The sequence below is a fragment of the Punica granatum genome, chromosome 4 (genome assembly GCF_007655135.1).
Source record: "Punica granatum isolate Tunisia-2019 chromosome 4, ASM765513v2, whole genome shotgun sequence".
Lineage (NCBI taxonomy): Eukaryota > Viridiplantae > Streptophyta > Magnoliopsida > Myrtales > Lythraceae > Punica > Punica granatum.
This window is the reverse complement of record NC_045130.1, coordinates 4,828,680-4,846,281: the sequence shown is the minus strand read 5'-3', so window position 1 is coordinate 4,846,281 and position 17,602 is coordinate 4,828,680. Positions and strand designations below refer to the sequence as shown.

General features: G+C 36.8%; 2 protein-coding genes across 2 annotated transcripts; one reads left to right on the top strand and one right to left on the bottom strand.

Moving 5' to 3' along the window:
* Positions 1 to 5,574: 5,574 nt before the first annotated feature.
* LOC116203572 lies at positions 5,575 to 10,185 on the bottom strand. The gene is made up of 8 exons (XM_031535350.1): positions 9,748 to 10,185; positions 8,547 to 8,618; positions 7,833 to 7,904; positions 7,670 to 7,737; positions 7,078 to 7,225; positions 6,913 to 6,996; positions 6,415 to 6,498; positions 5,575 to 6,066 (listed from the first exon to the last, which is right to left on the bottom strand). Exons 1-8 carry the CDS (start codon positions 10,099 to 10,101, stop codon positions 6,061 to 6,063), a joined length of 888 nt encoding a protein of 295 aa, XP_031391210.1. The 5' UTR covers positions 10,102 to 10,185; the 3' UTR covers positions 5,575 to 6,060.
* Positions 10,186 to 15,235: 5,050 nt separating this feature from the next.
* LOC116203262 (developmental protein SEPALLATA 2-like) lies at positions 15,236 to 16,913 on the top strand. Its single transcript, XM_031534937.1, has 2 exons — positions 15,236 to 15,292; positions 15,486 to 16,913. The coding sequence occupies exon 2, from the start codon at positions 15,501 to 15,503 to the stop codon at positions 16,821 to 16,823; it is 1,323 nt and encodes a 440-aa protein (XP_031390797.1). The 5' UTR covers positions 15,236 to 15,292; positions 15,486 to 15,500; the 3' UTR covers positions 16,824 to 16,913.
* Positions 16,914 to 17,602: the final 689 nt, after the last annotated feature.

Here is a 17,602-nt window from a genome sequence, read left to right as displayed (position 1 = left end):
TTAAATAAATTTTATAAATTAGGATCGAGCAGAAAAATATTTTGAGTTGGATAAGAGCAAGGAATCTTTTAATTACAAGATAAAAGCGTACGTCACTGCACATTATATTTTTTGTATTTTATAATTTTGTATTCAAATCTTATAAATAAAAAATATTCTCAATATCAACAATTTACTCTTTAATAGATCGACCTGACCTGATTTGAATTAGTCTGAATTGATTGAATTTTTAGATTGCAGGTGATAAAAATTTGAGGTTTTATTTTTTGGCTCGAAGAGAGTGAGCAGGACATGGGCTGACGAAATACTAATATATTTTTTGATAAGCAAGAAACTTTACATTTAGTAAGAAATATCATATACACAATGAAATTACTTATCAAAGATATTATCAATATATTTCAGCAAAAAACAAAAAGAAGATATTATCATATCATACATATAATGCATTCCCGAGTTACCAATTCGATTATCATCATATTCACATAGTTAATCCTTACAGTTTGCTACCTTTTTATTTGGTAAGATGAGATGATTGAGTGTTTTCATCGGCTCGTAAAACACTCCTGCGTACTTTTTCTCATTATAAAAGTGTCACGTAATTCGTATTATTGTCATTTGCAAAACATTATTGTAGGGAGACGTTACATAAATATCCAACACGTTTGAAGATGAATATATCTGGACTGGAGAACCATTTCGGTTATTCGATATCATAATGCATCGGATATCAGCTTTACTCCGGTCTAGCCAGGAAGCTCATCTTATTTCATGGGAGAAAAATAGAGGAGAGAGGGCATTTGTACTATTCTTTTTTCTTTTTCTTCATTTGAAGAGAAAAGTTTTTTTTTTTTGGGGGGTAGGAAAAGAGAGAAGATTTTGTACATATAGAACATATGCTTCGAATTTTAATAATTCTATTTTCGATTTTATTAAAGGAAAAAATAAAAGAATTTGACAGCTAATATCCAACCAAGTTACAAAGAAAGTTAAATTAACTTTTGTTTTGATGTAATTTTCTCTTTTCCTTTTTTTTCCCATCCTAGACTCTGAAAATGACGTTCTTATAGAGTATTCATATGTCTCTGTGACTTGTCAAAAAATAGATATCTTTGGTGTTCTCCCTCGCTAAGAGCCAAAGTTATTCAATTATCAAGGAAAAAGAAATGATAATAATAATAATACTAGAATATATTATTACACCTTTTAAAATTTTCATGATGTTTATCTCTTCTTTTTTCTTATATATATTTTTCTGCAAAAATATAACAGATGACATAGCAAGTGATAATGAATAATGTAACATATAATCCGAAGCGCATGTTGACGTATTACATACTTTCATATATTGAGAGAGATCATAGCTGTGTTGAAGTAATCGAAAGTGACTCTCTTTAATATATTAATCTATAAATGAATGCAATACCATTTACTGCAGATTCACTACTCTTTCCCAGTCGGTCACGTAATTATGGTAGTCGAAACTTATGTGCATCATCACACTTTCATGCATAAGAAGCGAGCATATTTCGCTCGCGTCGATTGCATCCATTGCTCGAATAGTAAAGGTTGTCATGTTGGGATTTTCTCATCACTAACTGGACCTCTACAATTGTGTTGTGATGGTGCGGTAATCGGTCAGCCAACAAAATTCGTAAACAACGAAAAATTCATATGTTTCGCGCAATTTAATAAAGTAAGAAGTGTACAAGTAAAATTTTTAAAAAATCATTTGTAGCTTTTCATTGAGAGCTAAAAGGTCCTATATACAAAAAAAACAGTAGAAAATCATAAGTTTATTAAGAAATACATATCACAACTTGCTAAGCCGAAATTTTATGCTGCGTTTAGTTTCATAGTAAAATTTTAAAATTAGATTTTGATTATGAAAAAGAGTTATATAAATGGGACTCACCCTTTGACTTTGTATGAGTTATTTTGTTTTGTTATGAAAAAAGTAGTATAAATGAGGCTTACTCTTTGACTTTGTATGAATTATTTTATTCTATTATGGATATAATTAAATTAAAGTTGTAATTTTAAAATGTGATTTACAAATCAAACAAGCCATTAATCGTTTATTTATGGGAGTGAAAATTGTACGCCCTTCTATTACTCATCACTGTCCATTTTGTTTATTTCCTCTATTTTAATTTTGGCGGTTTATTTTTCATTTAATATTTTTTTTAAAATGAAATAATAGGAAAAAAGAAAGAAAGGGGAATATAAGTTTTCTCTTTTAATGGCGGGAAATCGTTGTCAGAGGAGCAGAGTAGGCGTTGCCGAATCCAGGTGTGCGGTATAGGGGGGCCCACACCAGCCCTATCCGTCCGGCCCCACCTCTTTTAACTCCACTCGCGTAACCACTCGCCCCATCGACCAATCAATTCCGGACAGTTGAAACGTGGCGTCCTATGAACGGGCCGTGGGCTGGAGCCGAGGGTCGGAGTAGGTGAGGGGCCCTGTCAGAAGAACACAGAGGAGAGAGAGAGAGAGAGAGAGAGAGGGGGGGTGGGGGGAGAAGGGATTCAGCGATTCTTCGAGGGGCCCACAAAGGCCCTCTACCAGCGACCGTGCGCGCGCAAAAGTCCACGAGCCCCTCCCAGAGGGGGATTTAGTCAGCACGTGGGCCCCACGCGCTTTCGCCCTCTGTCCATTTATTTTAGCCCTTTTCCTAGTCTCCATTCACCTGTCCCCCTTAAAATATATATAACAATCTCACATAAAAATTCACTGGAAATAATCAACAAGGTGACACTCTGCTCTCGCGACGTGTAACTCAATTGGTAACGTAATAGTATTTCAAGCATTAGATTAAGAAGTCTATTGCTTTAGTCGAATTTGCTCGCAGTATTAGTATTTGATTACAGGCTTGTGGATTGGTGGTGTTCTTTTGAAACGTCATTTGGGCTACGATGACTAGCTCAAACCTCCGAATCCGCGTATAAATATTGTTCAAATTGAATATTCAGTGATGAGATTATGGTTCGTGTGATTACGTGTTGCAATGGAAAGATCGTCGGGTGAGTGGTTAGACTGTTCGTCTAGCTTGCTCTATCAATAGTTGAAACCGAATCCAGAGTTTATATATATGTTGGGTAGCATGGCATGGACTATCGATGGATAATATATTATCCAAATTATTTGGTTAGATTGAGAATTAAAACGATGGGATGAGTTTGTACACGAGTGAATCTCCAGAGTTAAACACATGCCGAGACTCATTGGTTTGGCTGGCTGGACGGGAATTGCGCCTCTGAATCGCAAGAAATCCAGGGCATCGAGTTGGTGTCTAATTGAAGATGACCAAAGCAATGCATTAAACTATCGAAATCATTGCTCGCATATATGCATAGATGAGTTTCGATTTCAGGACAGACTGTTTAGTTTCGCAGTTAAAATCATAAAAATTTTAACTTTAACTTTAACTCAACATACTACACAATAAAAATACATATTTTTCAAGTCAAAAATTTTAACTTTAACTTTAATTTAATATACTACACAATCATTTGTTTTTTTTCATAATCAAAATCAAAGTTACTTTAACTCCGAAATCAAACGCATGGTTATTAACTTGTGAAATGGTTGCATCATTTTCAGAACTTTATGCTTTCGCGGCAAGACAAGTTCTCATGTGGCACGAAAGCAAGTTATCTAATGCTAAACAAAGTGCAGCTAAAAGATACCTTAAAAGAGAACCTTTTCAAAACTAAGTTCGATTGGTCTGAGATTTGAATGAGTTACTCCACAGATCAAAACTAATCTGCACAACAGTCTCCTTAATGAACATTAATTATATCCTAATTCCTAAATTTAAAAACGCACTATTGAATTTTTAATGGGTTTATACGGACCCGATCTCATATTCATTTAAAAACTTAAACTAATAAGTGGTGATATCCATACCTTATCACAAAAAAATAATAACAATAGTAAATTGATGTTGCTTCGAATATTTGAGAACCATGTAACTTCACACTTGACCTGTCCAAATTATATAATATACAAAATGATTAATGTGGATTAGTTCAAGCGATTTTGTGTTTGTTTTCTCAAGTGAAGTTTAATACTTGAGTCTTATGAATGGAAAAAATTCACCATCAAAAGAGTTTTACTCCATAATAAACCTACGACTACGAGGCTTGATATGGATATTTTGATAGACGAGTGTACACCGAAATAAGGGTTGGATGGGGATTGGTTTTAGGCAGTCGGGTCAGTCATCGTTTGACGAAGCAAAGCAAATGTCTTGGGCAAATGAAGTCTCCCCCGGAAATTCTGCCATGAAACATGGCAATACCCTAAACAAGTATATACATACATAATTTATACATATATTAATTCCCACAGGATCTTGAAGTTTGAATTAGAACAGACATTAAGATCTTGAACTTCGCAGGTTTTAAGATATCGATTGATTGTGAAAGCACGCATTTAGACTTCTAGTTACTAATAAATAAATAAATAAATAGATAAAAGATTGACCGTGTTGAACGTATAAGAAAAACGATTACTCGCGATACATATTTTTTCCATGCTAGTGTTCCTCTAGTAGGTTTTAAGAGAATATCCGCATTTCTTTCGTTGATGTTCCTCGATAGTATATTCTCTCAACCAACATGAGCTGAGAACAAATTCGAGTTTGAAATTAGATGATTGGATGCTATATGTAGCTCGTGATTGAAACGGAGTCAGTAGATTAAAATATATTATTGCGGTAAATTCTTTTTTTTTCTGAGGTTTTTTTTTAAAATTTAATGATATCAATACTTAAAAGAGAGGCTTTTTGGAGGTACAACCGAAATTGATGATGAACATATATATATATATATATACCGTCAAGGTGAAGGCACCTAACCCCAATTTGTTCTTTTCCGGGTCTTGCAAAATGTTTGTTTAAAGAGTAGGTGCCTCCCATCAAACTCCTTCACCTTCCTTTATCGTTATCATTATCTTATTTCTCCCTATGGAATATAGGGGTCGACATGCCTATATATACGTACTATTGCCCTCGCAAACCATAAAATCGAATCGATACCTCTCTCTTTTCATCGAAATTATGTCTGCATCGGTGATCCTGTCAATTGTATATGGCCTTCGACATAATGAGAGTTATCATGACTATAATTAAGTCTAGTATTAAGTCGACAGAAGTCCGATTACCACGAGCTAAAGGAATGTTCAGAACATAAGTGTTCTATCTCTAGTGTCCTCTCCCTCCATTGATAAGATCAACATGAAGAGGCTGATGGTACTGATGTACTATTTTTGTCGGGTGATCTTTGAAAAATCTTTCGTGTGCTTTTATAATTTAGGGCCACCTGTTGGACTACTAGAGAAAAATAGACTTATTTTATTTGCCGTACTTTGTTTGTCACTTAAAATATAATTAAATGAATGTTTTAAATTTTATTGTCCTTAATCAATATTATTAGTATAGGATAATTATTCAACAGATATGTTGCATTTCTTGTCGGGTCTATATATATTAGGAAAGCCTATCCTATCATCGGCCTTCTGACATTGGTCCATGAAAACCGAAGGCCCAAACTCAATCGAATTCATGAAAGATTGGAAATGGAAATCTTCTTCTGGTTCTACTATAATATTGCACATTCCTCCAGCACTGAGATATGTATAGTCCCGGTTAAACCTGAACTAGTGCCGACTTTTGCCAGGACGAACGAGTGCATTAGAACGTGAAACCAATCGAAAAGCAGCACAGTCACAGAATATAACGAAGAACACGAGACTGCCTACTCGAACCAGCATTTACATCAAATCCGAACATTTACATTTACTCCTCAATCTGCATCTTCCAGATCGCGTTTCTTATCCCCCCACATCCTTGCTTGCCATTCCCACCTTTTTTTTTTCTTTTTGGGAGATCGTTTGCTAGATAAGCCAAACAATTTTGCGCCCTCGGATTAGGAACTGTTAAGAAGCCCCGCACACTCCGGAAAGAAAAGATATACAGAGCTTCCCTTAGAGAAGCATAATTTAACTCGGGAAAACACCAGGTTAATCCCTCACAAACTGGATTCGTTTCACAACTGATTACACCTGGAAAAACATGTTGGAAATAAGCAACGAAATCCAAGATCAAAACCAACAATGACTTGCATGTGTTCATCAGTAAACAAACTGCGTTTTCAGTGTATCTAACATATGAATCTGTCATGAAACAAGCAGGAACGGGAAATAGATGATAAGGTCAGCGCAGCATTTTTGGGAGATGGATTGGACTGTGCCAAAAGGAGGAGCGCAGATTATATAATCTTGCAGGGTGAAAACGTATCGCACTACTTAGGACAAAAGGTTTAATCAGATCAAGACGAGTGCCACGTTTTAATTCATTCAGTCTTTTCATGAGCTTTTGAGTGAAGATTAGCAGTTATTGGAAATTCATACCTGTCGCCTTCGGCTTTGTAAATACCACGTCCGGGCCATTACATAGCATGGCAACAGGAAACCAGCAAACTGAAGAACCGAAACCTGAAACTGAACACCATCACAATTTCACTGTTCACTGACAAAAGGGCAAGTCTCTCCAATTCCAGCATGGGATAACGTGTGACATAACATATAGTGATTTGGCAAATACTTATTATAGTTAAGAGTTTCGTCATCCAGAAAGTGGTGAGTGTCCCAAAAGCCCCACACAGGCGTGGTCCTCTTAAGTCTTACCCCTGTAGGAGAATATGTAGCCGTTTTCTTTTTTATTTATATTCTCTCTCCCTCTCTAATAGAAGCATATTGATTCTGATTATGTTTACCAATAACTTTCCAGTGAAGGTATGATCTTGCACGCTCAGTATGTAATCATGGTTCTTAAAGCAGTTATGATTAGCTTTTACTTGGAATAAGTTATTACAGAAATATGCAAGTTTTCTGGGAAAGTGGACTCACGTTAAATAATTTCGATGACCCTTGCACAAGCCCGGCCTCCCGGGTGACAAGTAGAGCTTGGCGAAGAAGTAAAATTATGAGAAGCTGCAGAAATTAGAAAACCACATTAGTTTCAATAGGAGCAGGAGACTGCAGGAAACTGGAAAGTAATTATGGGCCACTCACGATGAGAGCAACAGAGCGGAGGCAGGCAATGCTACCACTACTCTCAACAGCATAGTCGTCGTATTCAGACTGCAGTAATTGACGCTCAGCAGCAGCTAGTGCTATCAGGTGAGAATCCCGGAGATTGATATTAGGGACCCATGCTTGCCTAGATAGGTACACAAAAAGTTTCATTAAACTCAAGGAGTTAATCTTGTTAAACCCACATAGTTGCAATGATTGACAGCTAAAGCAACATTCTAAAAATCTTTTATTCTTGCTTGTTTTGCTCACCGATGCTTATGTTCACCTCTATTACATGCATTTATCTTTACCAATGGAAAAGAAAAGCTGGAGAGAGATCCATAAAGATAATCCGATAACTAGACACAGAAATAGAATATTAACAACTAGTCTAAGCAATGACAAAAATGGTAATAATCAAAATATAACCATTAGTTCAGAACCATCTCAGTTTTTGGATAACGACATTTAGGAGAATAGTTCAAAATTTTGTTAAAACCATGTTGACATGACACGTTCATAAATCCTGAACTGTAATGGATGTAATATCAATTATTAGATCAGTGGCTGGTGAAGCCATTATACTTACCGGACATCAATTGCGAGAAGATCAGGATTGATTGTGGCAGGTGGGAGTGAGTAATTTGGTGAGAAGACCTATTACATGAAAGTCCGCAACATGCAAATGTTAGATGCATTACTTTAGACTCTGGGGAAAAAAAATATGGGACTTTAAGCTAATAAGGTCTGACCTGGCTGCAGATCTCACAGTTAATGTCACCCTTTTTGTTGCACCACCTCTGAATGCACTTCCTATGAGCAAACTGTTGGATAATTTGGTAAGATGTATTAACATATAACTCATGCAACCTACTTGTGATCAACTTCATTAAGGAAGAACAGAGCTAAAGCTGAGTCTTGAAAAAATTAATAAGGTTTACATGTACAGCGAAATCACACATCGCTATCTACGGGAAATCCTACATAAATACACATTAGATATCATCAGTGCATGATGAATCGGCATTCCTGCATCGAATGCACTCATCACAGCATTTTGGAAGGGTATTAGCATAGATGATCTACTTTACAGTATTTACAGATGACCCATTTCAAGAATTTCCTGCACAGATGTACATATATATATATATTTTTTAACATAAGATAGGATCTTGAAAATGAGCCAATGGTCAACTGGGATGAGTTCACGAAGATGTGTTAGAAACTGATATAGTTTGCACATTGAGGGTTGAGGATGCCTGTGAGCAGCAGTGCTGGAAAAAATGGGAGGCAAGGAATAAACAAACGTAAGGCAACTTATCATTTTTTAGAGGATACCTGGTATGGCTGGCTACATTTTTCGTTTTTTTCATTGTAATCAGTTGCAATTTTAAATCAAATTCTAACTGCTATAACGTATATGTATTGGACTGAAGATGGGCTCAACTGTATCAATGCCATCTTACATTTGTTGCTTGCTGTTGAGCTTTAAGCTCATTTACGCGCTGTTGTGCACTTGGTTCAGGTTGATTAGCATTCTGAGAAACCAACAACGTTTCATATCAAAGTTTATATCAAGAAACGAACAATTTTTCTTCCAAAATTTATCCCACATCTTCTGTAGGAGAAGAAGAAACCATGAAAAGGAATTTAGAGACGGAACGAGATTTTAAGAGCAGTGCTTAGCACAACAAGAACACCAAGTCCAAGTAGTGTAAATGCTCATACCTGCAAACGTTACAAGAAGCCAATGGAGAAATTCAATCCCGTGAAAACCAAGGTAAGAATGCAACTTCCAAGAAAACCCACCTTGTCTAAAAGGGACGGACCTATTCAAAACCACGAACCCCTAGGAATTGGAGTTCGAGGTCCTCAGTTACTGGCTAAGAAAACTGTGAAAGAAAAGTCTCATTTAATTGCAGAATTCTCCTTTTCAGAAAACAGTCGAAAAATATGCATTTCTTAAAACATAGTAAAAACGTTTGACAAAATTGAAACTTTTCATGACAATTATACAAATTACTGCAAAACAAATTACCATCTCAGACTTCCGTCTGATAAATATATTAACTTTCGCAAAAACTTTGACAGGAAAAATAAAAGAGAACAAATTTTCTGCAACCGAAGCCCAGAAGGCTTTGCCCTGAAAAAGATGGGTAAAATCGAGAAAAATACCCAACATTTGATGAAATTAAAGAAGCAACAACAGCATTTTTTATATGTCACTTCTGGAATCAAAGCAAGTTTTTTACTGCTACTATGATACGTCTGCATGCATAATCAATAAAAATATTCTGCGCGGATATTCCAGCATTCGGACAAGAACTCATGCGATCACCGTCCCGGCATCCCCGTTAATTTTAACAATTTCCACAATTCATCCCCGCACTACTGCATTGAGATCAATCTAGTCCCTGGATTTTGCACCCTTGTGCTATATCAATCTTTCTCTCAACATGCGAGATTTCTACCAGAAAATTCGAGCTATCGGCTCGCCCATGCTCGTTAGTAGGAGGAAAGGAAGTAACAAAGACGCAAACCAGCTGGAAAATGCAATGTCAATGGCGTCCGATCACCCAATAGAGACACTCGGAATCCCAAACTACGGAAACTACGAAGCTCAGATACTGGAAATTTTTCCGATGAGATGAGAAAATCAGAAGAGACCTTGAGTGTGCCGCTGCAGGCGCAGGGGCTCTCCATGGCGTACACCTCGTCCTCCTCCTGGCATATCCGGCACTCCACCACCCTGCTCTTCTTCTTGTTCTTCTTCGCTGCTGTCGTGGAACATCCCTCACCTTCTTCCTCCCCGCCTTCCCGCCGCTTCTGCTGCTGCTGTTCATCCCCGACGAAGACCACGACACTCCCCGGCACCCCACTCCTCCTCTCGTCCACGCTCTCGAAGCACGCCGCCGCCTTCGCAGTCATCATTCCATCCACCGTCGCCTCTCTCTCACTCTCGGCCCGTGAAGTCAAACGGAGTTCTCTCTCTCTCTCTCTCTCTCTCCAGGAAGCGGTCATGGAGGTCGCAGAGGCATGCGCGGAGAAGAGAGAGAGCGACTGAGCTGAGTGGGAGTTTTTTATAAAGTGAGGGGGAGAGAGAGAGAGAGAGAGGTGGGTCTGGTGGCGGAATTTACGTAATGGACCAGTTAATATAAACAGACCGATTTGCCCTCGGTTCTGATCCTATTTTCGGTTCTGCCCAGCCAAAATATCTGTTTGCCTGTTAACTGACATTGGCAGGAATAGGGAATGCAATTTACTCCGCTTACTATCCCAAAAAATAAAAGGAAAAAAGGAATGGAATTTATTCGGAAAATAATTAATTGCAAGTTTATGCAATCCTCGAATTTGAATTTCTGGTCAAACAACATCCTATCTTTGACTTTTAATTCATGAGGAACATTGCACAAATTTAAAAAGAATTTTGAAAATAGAATATAACAATTGAAAAATAATTTAAACGTCCGTGAAAATTGTCTAAATATATATATGTGTATATATATATGTGATGATTACTATGAAACGGTCCGAATACATGGGATTATGCTTTATAGAGCGAGCAAGGACAACAACGGCCATTGGACATCCATAAATAAAATTTTCAATTTACGTACATAGCTTTCTTTCTTCTTTTTTTCACTTTCATTTTAAATAAGATAAGCGTATTTTCCATCATCTTTCATTCCGATTCTCTTTCCAATAATTAATACATTATTTATCATAGATTTTGCATGTCGTCCTAAAGACCGATTTGTTTGGAAACTCAAATTTGAAATCTAACATAAAGTACGTTATAATAAAACCTTGAATAAGTAAAATCAACTACTTCTAGGTGGAAAATCATTAAATTACTGAATTGTGTATGTTTGCGTATTTTTTTGTGCCCTTACAAAACAATGGCTCAAAAAATATTCTTTATTGATCATATCTCGCCATATGATAAGTGAAAATATCGACAACATCGCGATATACGAGAGTAAGCCGAGTGTACATTGGTATCTTTTTGTTTGTTAGTACCTTTAATTGTGAGTGTACCCAATTACAAGAAAGTGTGAGTTTTGAGTTTGCCATCTATGTTCTCGTGGTGTCTCTATAATTTTTGCCCAAAACAAACAAAAAGTGTACTCTTTATTTTAAATTGATTCCCATTGTAAACCTCAATTGGTATGACTTTTTGAAATGCAGTGAAGGGGAGAGTTCGTGTAAAGCATCTAAAAGGACACCACTACCTAAAACAGGCCTAATTTCTTGTCTTTATAATTAAAAATTAGGAAAAACACCTCACCCAGTGAAAGGGCAAAAAAGAACAAGCAAAAACTGACCGTCGAAAAATAAATTATAACGAGGTTATATATATTTTTTAAATAATAAGATTAAGAATTCAAACATCATGTAATTCCTGAAGAGTAAAATAAGAATGGCATAACACGACGATAATTTCTCTTTAGAATCTACACGTATGGAATATTTTTGGGTTAAAAGGGAGATTAATTAAATTAAATTTCTAATTATATATCGTATATATTTTATATATGGGCAGATCACTTTCTACGATGTTACGTTCAGAGCATGCGGCAAATGGAAGTCTTACGTTGGGTGCAACGAGAATACACGCACTCCACCCACATTAAATTCATGGGGCCACCCATCAAATCATCAGATCTTAATTTCTCTTCTTATAGTTAGCAAATTCGATTTTGATAAATCACAGAAATAATCGTATTAACTTATATATTTTTGGTAAATTTCACCCCGCGATCAATTTATATCTCCAGGAGGCTGCAAAGTTTTAAAATATATACCAAGAGCTTTTCGTTTTTTCGGGACAACAGGGACCTCCATTTTAAATATCATACAACAAAACTGGATTTATACTTAAGCATTCTGAAAATGCAGAGAAATATTAATGCCTCATTAAATACAGAACATTTAGATCAGTGAAATTTAAATTTGAGTCGAAATTAATTTAGATTCCCATGTCACATGTTCACATGAGTTAGCTTATTGTTCTTGTCCAAAAAAAAAAGTTAGCTTATTGTTAGGTGCATTTCAAAATTGCTGTTGGGGGTCATTTGAAAAATTGGCTTCATTTGGTTACATAGTATGATTTCAATTCTACTTCATTCCACCCGCGTCCGGACAAAATAGGTAATAGTAAATGGAGAAATTTATTGTTAAAAAATAGTTATAATAATAGTTAGAAAAAAATATATATGAGAATTTATTATTAAATTGAATAAAAAAAATAGAAAGTGTGTGTATTTATATGCGGATGAAAAGTAAATAAGAAAATTTATTATTAAAAAATGTCTGTAATAATGAATAAAAAAAGATGTGTAGAAATTTATTATCAAATGGAAAAAAAAGTAATGATTATTTTGTTAAGTGATGAAAAAATGGAGTGGGGGTATAATTGTAACTTTAAAACCAAAGGTCACCTAAAGTACTGTACTTCATATATGCGGAGAAAATTCAAATTTTTTTAAGAAAAAGGGCAATTTGGTCTTGTGGAGAAGAATTAGGTAATTGGTAAGCTACTAAATTAATGATCAACCTTGTAACTGCAATTATGAAGTATTAAGTAATCAATAATCGATAGATTATAGCTCAGGTGGGTAAGGACTCTGCCGGAATATTTAATTAATTTTATATGACGATCTTTTTTGCAGAATATGTTCTCATGTCAAAGCTTCACACTGAGATAGCTTGATATAAAAATTAGTACTGATTATATGTTCTTCTATTCTCATTTATTTAACAGCAAGTAGGCTACCACTAGTTGGTAACGAATTTCGCCTCCAAAAGGGAGGTCAAGGGATCGAAATTCGACTTAAACACGAAAGCACTTGCGTTAGTAGACCATTGTCCTCTATCCCATGGGAACTGTTCTAGTCCACTGTACACTTTGGTGAGGTCATGGTGATCTAGGTGGGCTATGTCTCACCGAGCCCTTGACTCATTCGGGCAAATGGAACATTCCATGACGGCTATCTGCCCCTCATGGCCTTTATTCATCAAAAAAAAAAAACAGCAAGTAGGTTTTCGCATCTTATTCCAAATATTTGGACTGGGCTCGTGATACTATTTTGCAAATGAATGAATCAACCCAATCATAATAAACGACGTACTTGTGTGCGTAATAGCAGTGATATACAATCGTAAATTATCCGGAAAATAGATTTTCTGAATCATATCATATTATTATTGTTATAACACCAATATGTGAGAAATTATTGAATTTACCTTTAGGAAAAGCCAACAAGTGGGGGAAACATTAACAATTATTGTTGCTCACAATTATTTTATCTTTGGGTGTGAATAAGTGGAAATTATTGGCCTTAGGTAGGGGACAAGTTGGATGAGAGAGCACAATATGTCGATAGTATCCAACTTCCTTTCGGTCCAGAGGATGGTCCAGTTGCATGCATTTGATTATTATTTTTTTAAGATACCATTTTCTCTAATGTTTTCATCAACAAAATAAATAAATGGAGAGAGTTTCTCATATCAACTTGACTGCAATGATAATCACACAAAAAAAATATCTCCTTTGTGTAGATTAGAAGGTTCGTGTGCCGGTTTACTTATTAAGAACCCGATAAATATAATACATATTATGAACTCTACATTTAGTTCTCCACGTTAGTGCTTCTAATTTCAATTTAACTTTCTTTATGTGTTAATTGACCTAATGGGTATAAAATATCATTAATTACCTAAAGAAGTACAAATTTTCACATTTTATCAATTTCAGTACAAATTTTTTTCTTAATTTAAAAATACACAAACTATTAATTTAATATCAATTTTAGTACGTAGTCAACTTTTCTGTTAATTTTAAACAGAATATGTTGACGCATACTACCGAAGTCACTTTGACTCGTGATGTTCTGTTGAATGGGACCTGTACAACATGAAATGTAAGAGGCCCCCAATTTGGGGATCCTTTGGATTCCGGGTGAGGTCTTGATCAATGGTTATTGGCTATCCCAGTCGGGTGGTGGTGGCCACCAGCGAGGCCGCAGTATCAATAGTACACGTCAACAATTTCAGTTCAAATTAGCCAAAAGCTGACATCGTGCTAAATATATCAATTCTATAGTTTATGCATTTTTAGTTTAAAGAAAAAAATATATGTTAGAATTGATAAAATGTGAAAAATTTGTATTTTTTAGGTAATTAACCCTATAAAATATTAAAGATATCTTCATCCAAGTATATGTATATTATGTAATAATAAAATAAAATGAAAAGGGTTTGCCCTTTCTAAGATTGATTTATAAGTAAAAAAAATTAATTTCATGGTTTTAAACCCATGAATTTCTTTTATACTAAAAAAAAAATGTTTCCTACGTTGCTTATGAAGAATGAGAAAAAATAATAATTAGAGAGATAAAATTCATAAATAAATATGTATATGTATTTATATATATAAAGGATTAATCGAAGTAATCTCAAGAGGCATTTTTCCTAAAACCAACCGGTCCAATTGGGCTAATCAATGGGTCTTCAAAGTCCATAGGCTGAACCCATTTTTTTACCACTTAGAGGAGCCCAGACGCTTGGGCTGAACCTAATTTGGTTTGCTCGAACTGCATTCACTTTCACTTACTAGATGCGTGTAGCATATGGAAGATTAGTATGGATTGTTGAGATTGGTTCGGTTAGAGTAATAACGAACGATCATTCATATCGAAGGCAAACCCATATATATGTAAATGCAAATCAGATATGGTCTGAGTAAGTAAAATCATCTATCTAAATAGTGGACGAGAATAAGATGACATTTTATGAATTATTAAGTAAAATTTCTAAGCCTGCATTGACATGTTTCGATCGAATGTGTGCGTGCCTCGACATCACTCCGTAATAAAACAAGTGATTTACAGGCGGTGCGAGAGAGGAAACCATTTAGAGACCCGTTAGTCCTAACGGTAAAAATATCTTATTAAGGAAACTAAATCTTTCTCGTTGATACCATGTAATAATCAAGCTAATATTTCCGTGTCTACAATTTAGCCATCTAAATCTTATAAAATCTTGATTTGTCTTAATTTAGGAAACGTATTACTCCCTGGTATATACAGGCGTGCATTCATATACATATATTCATGGATACGATGAAATTAGATATATAAATAAATACTCGGTCGGGTGTCTTCCTCATTAGCTCTCCCGTTTCTCCAAAAGGCAAAACAGCGCGATTAAGGTGCGAACTTCCGTCTACCATTGTCGTGTTTCTGTTTTCTGTTAATACTAAGTTTTCAGTTGACTATGTTTTTTCTTGGTCGATAATCTACTGTTAGTTTCAGTTGGCTCCGTTTTTTTCCTTTTTACTTCGCATAATTCTGTTTCATGTATCGCATCTCCCACTCTAATCTTCTGTTTTGTTAAATTTATAGATTATTTGTTCGAAGATGGGACGCGGGAAGTTAGTGCTCAGATTTATCGCCAATGATAGATCACGCAAGATGACCTTCAAGAAGCGGAAGGAGGGGCTGCTGAAGAAGGCAGAAGAGTTGTCGATCCTCTGCGACATCGACACCTGCGTGGTCATCCACAGCCCGGATGACGACTCGGGCCGCGGGCCTGCTGTCTGGCCCCATGATCCTGAGAAGGTGAAGCAGGTCATTGATCGCTACTTCGACGAGAGTGTGGACAGGCGCAAAAGGCATGCCACTGGGCTGCGTGAGTTCTATATGCGGCGGAAGCAGAATCTAGAAAAGGAGCTCGGAAAGGTCCGACCCACAAATTGGGCTGCCAAGTTCCCCGTATCAGATGAGCTACTCAATGGCCTTTCGCAGGATGAGCTCCTATCTCTGCCGTCCGTGCTGAGGCCGAAACTCGAGAGTGTGAAGAAGAGGCTCTTAGCAGCGAAGGAGAATGCTGGGAGGAGCACATCCAGGATGGACCCGCTGCAGATGGAGCAGCTTAATGGTTCGATGATGTGTCACCCGGTCTGGGGCTCTTCCGCTAGTAACAGCAGCAGCACCACCATTGGCAATCATCAGAACAATGACAACCGCTGCTGCTACAACTATCCTTTCACCGTCCCGACTTATGATGCTAGCTTCCCTCAGTCTTCATCGCTTTCGACTCGTCAAACTGGGACGCGGCCCTTGGATCAGTACAACCAGATGTCTGGTAGGCTTCCAGCCCCAGAGAACCCCATGCTTAACTGCTCGGGTGAGGATATGCTCGGGAATGCATCTTCAGGGCTCGGGTCAAGTTTATCCTGTGAGAAGATGGCGTCGATCACATCTGGACACCAACCAGCGAGTCTTCGAATTATCACGGATGGGGTAACTTTTGCTCACGAGACTCATCCTTATGTCTATGGTGCTGCTATATTACTAGACTCCTGGGATCGCGTCTTATGGGTTGCTGTCACTAGTTGCTTTGGTTCCCATCCCCTCCTGGCAGAAGGCATTGGCTGCAGGTTGGGCTTGCAACTAGCATCGGCATATCCGGGTGAGCCCGCTCTTCTCATTACGGGCTCACAGACGTTAGTAGCAGCTGTTCAGCCCGGCGCCCCGCAACCACTTGCTCTCTCTGGCGTTAACTCTGATATTATTCATTTGCTCAGGTCGTTGCCCCTATTGTCCTGTGTATGTATGCCTAGGAAATATGTTGAGCTAGCTCATCAGTTATGTATGCTTGCGGGGCAGCTGGGCGTTTGTGGTTTTTGGTCCGCCGACGACTTACCAAGTGCTATGCGCTCCTTGTTTTCGGTCCTTTAAGGTAGCTATTACCAGTGCGTCTTCTTAGTAGATTAATTTTTGTTCGGACATCGACTCACCCATTAAATTTGTTCTTACACTTTTTACACATTATCTTTGGTTTTTCTCATTATTGTTTAAACAAGAGTTCCGTACTTCCCCTTTTCTCATTCTAATTTAATTATACCAAGTTCAGATTTGGCTTTACCCTAATCATGGAGTGTTTTCATTGCTTATGTGTCATCGCGAATAATGACACTAATTGCTATTATTTCGAGACACCAATATCATCGCTCTATTGAACGAGACTAACTTTACCATGACCATCGACTTTACCCTATTCACGAAGTATTTTCATTATTTAGGTTGTATCATCACGACTAATGACACTAAGGAACCGTTTGGTTCATGAAAATTGAGAGGGGAATCGGATTCGAAAAAGATTATTTCGATTGTAGATATTTGTTCCGATTCCTCTATACGGGGGAATCGATTCCCCATACGGGTAAATCATCCATTCCCCGAGGGACCCTAGGGAATGATGCAGGAGAATCAAAATTAATTTTATTTTGCTATTTTTGGTAATTAATAATTAAATTATAAAACGATTTTTTAACAGAAAACACAAATCGAACCATGAGCAGAGTAAACCTCGTCCATTCAACGAACTCAGCAAATTGAAGATATTACCTAAAATATATCATTTATCCAAATTATACATGTTACATGAATAATTATTGAGCCGCAGCTAGACTTGTTCATTGTTCACTCGATATATTACTAATAATTACGAAATGATG

What these genes read in the sequence shown, in the direction of transcription:
- LOC116203572 (XM_031535350.1), bottom strand. Translation starts at nt 10,101, where the DNA reads ATGACCGCTTCCTGGAGAGAGAGAGAGAGAGAGAGAGAACTCCGTTTG. An exon ending in CCTGCAGCGGCACACTCAAG is followed by an intron (nt 8,619 to 9,747) that starts GTCTCTTCTGAT and finishes TTGGTTTCTCAG; the next exon opens with AATGCTAATCAACCTGAACC. An exon ending in TCCGCTCTGTTGCTCTCATC is followed by an intron (nt 6,997 to 7,077) that starts GTGAGTGGCCCA and finishes TAATTTCTGCAG; the next exon opens with CTTCTCATAATTTTACTTCT.
- LOC116203262 (XM_031534937.1), top strand. Translation starts at nt 15,501, where the DNA reads ATGGGACGCGGGAAGTTAGTGCTCAGATTTATCGCCAATGATAGATCA.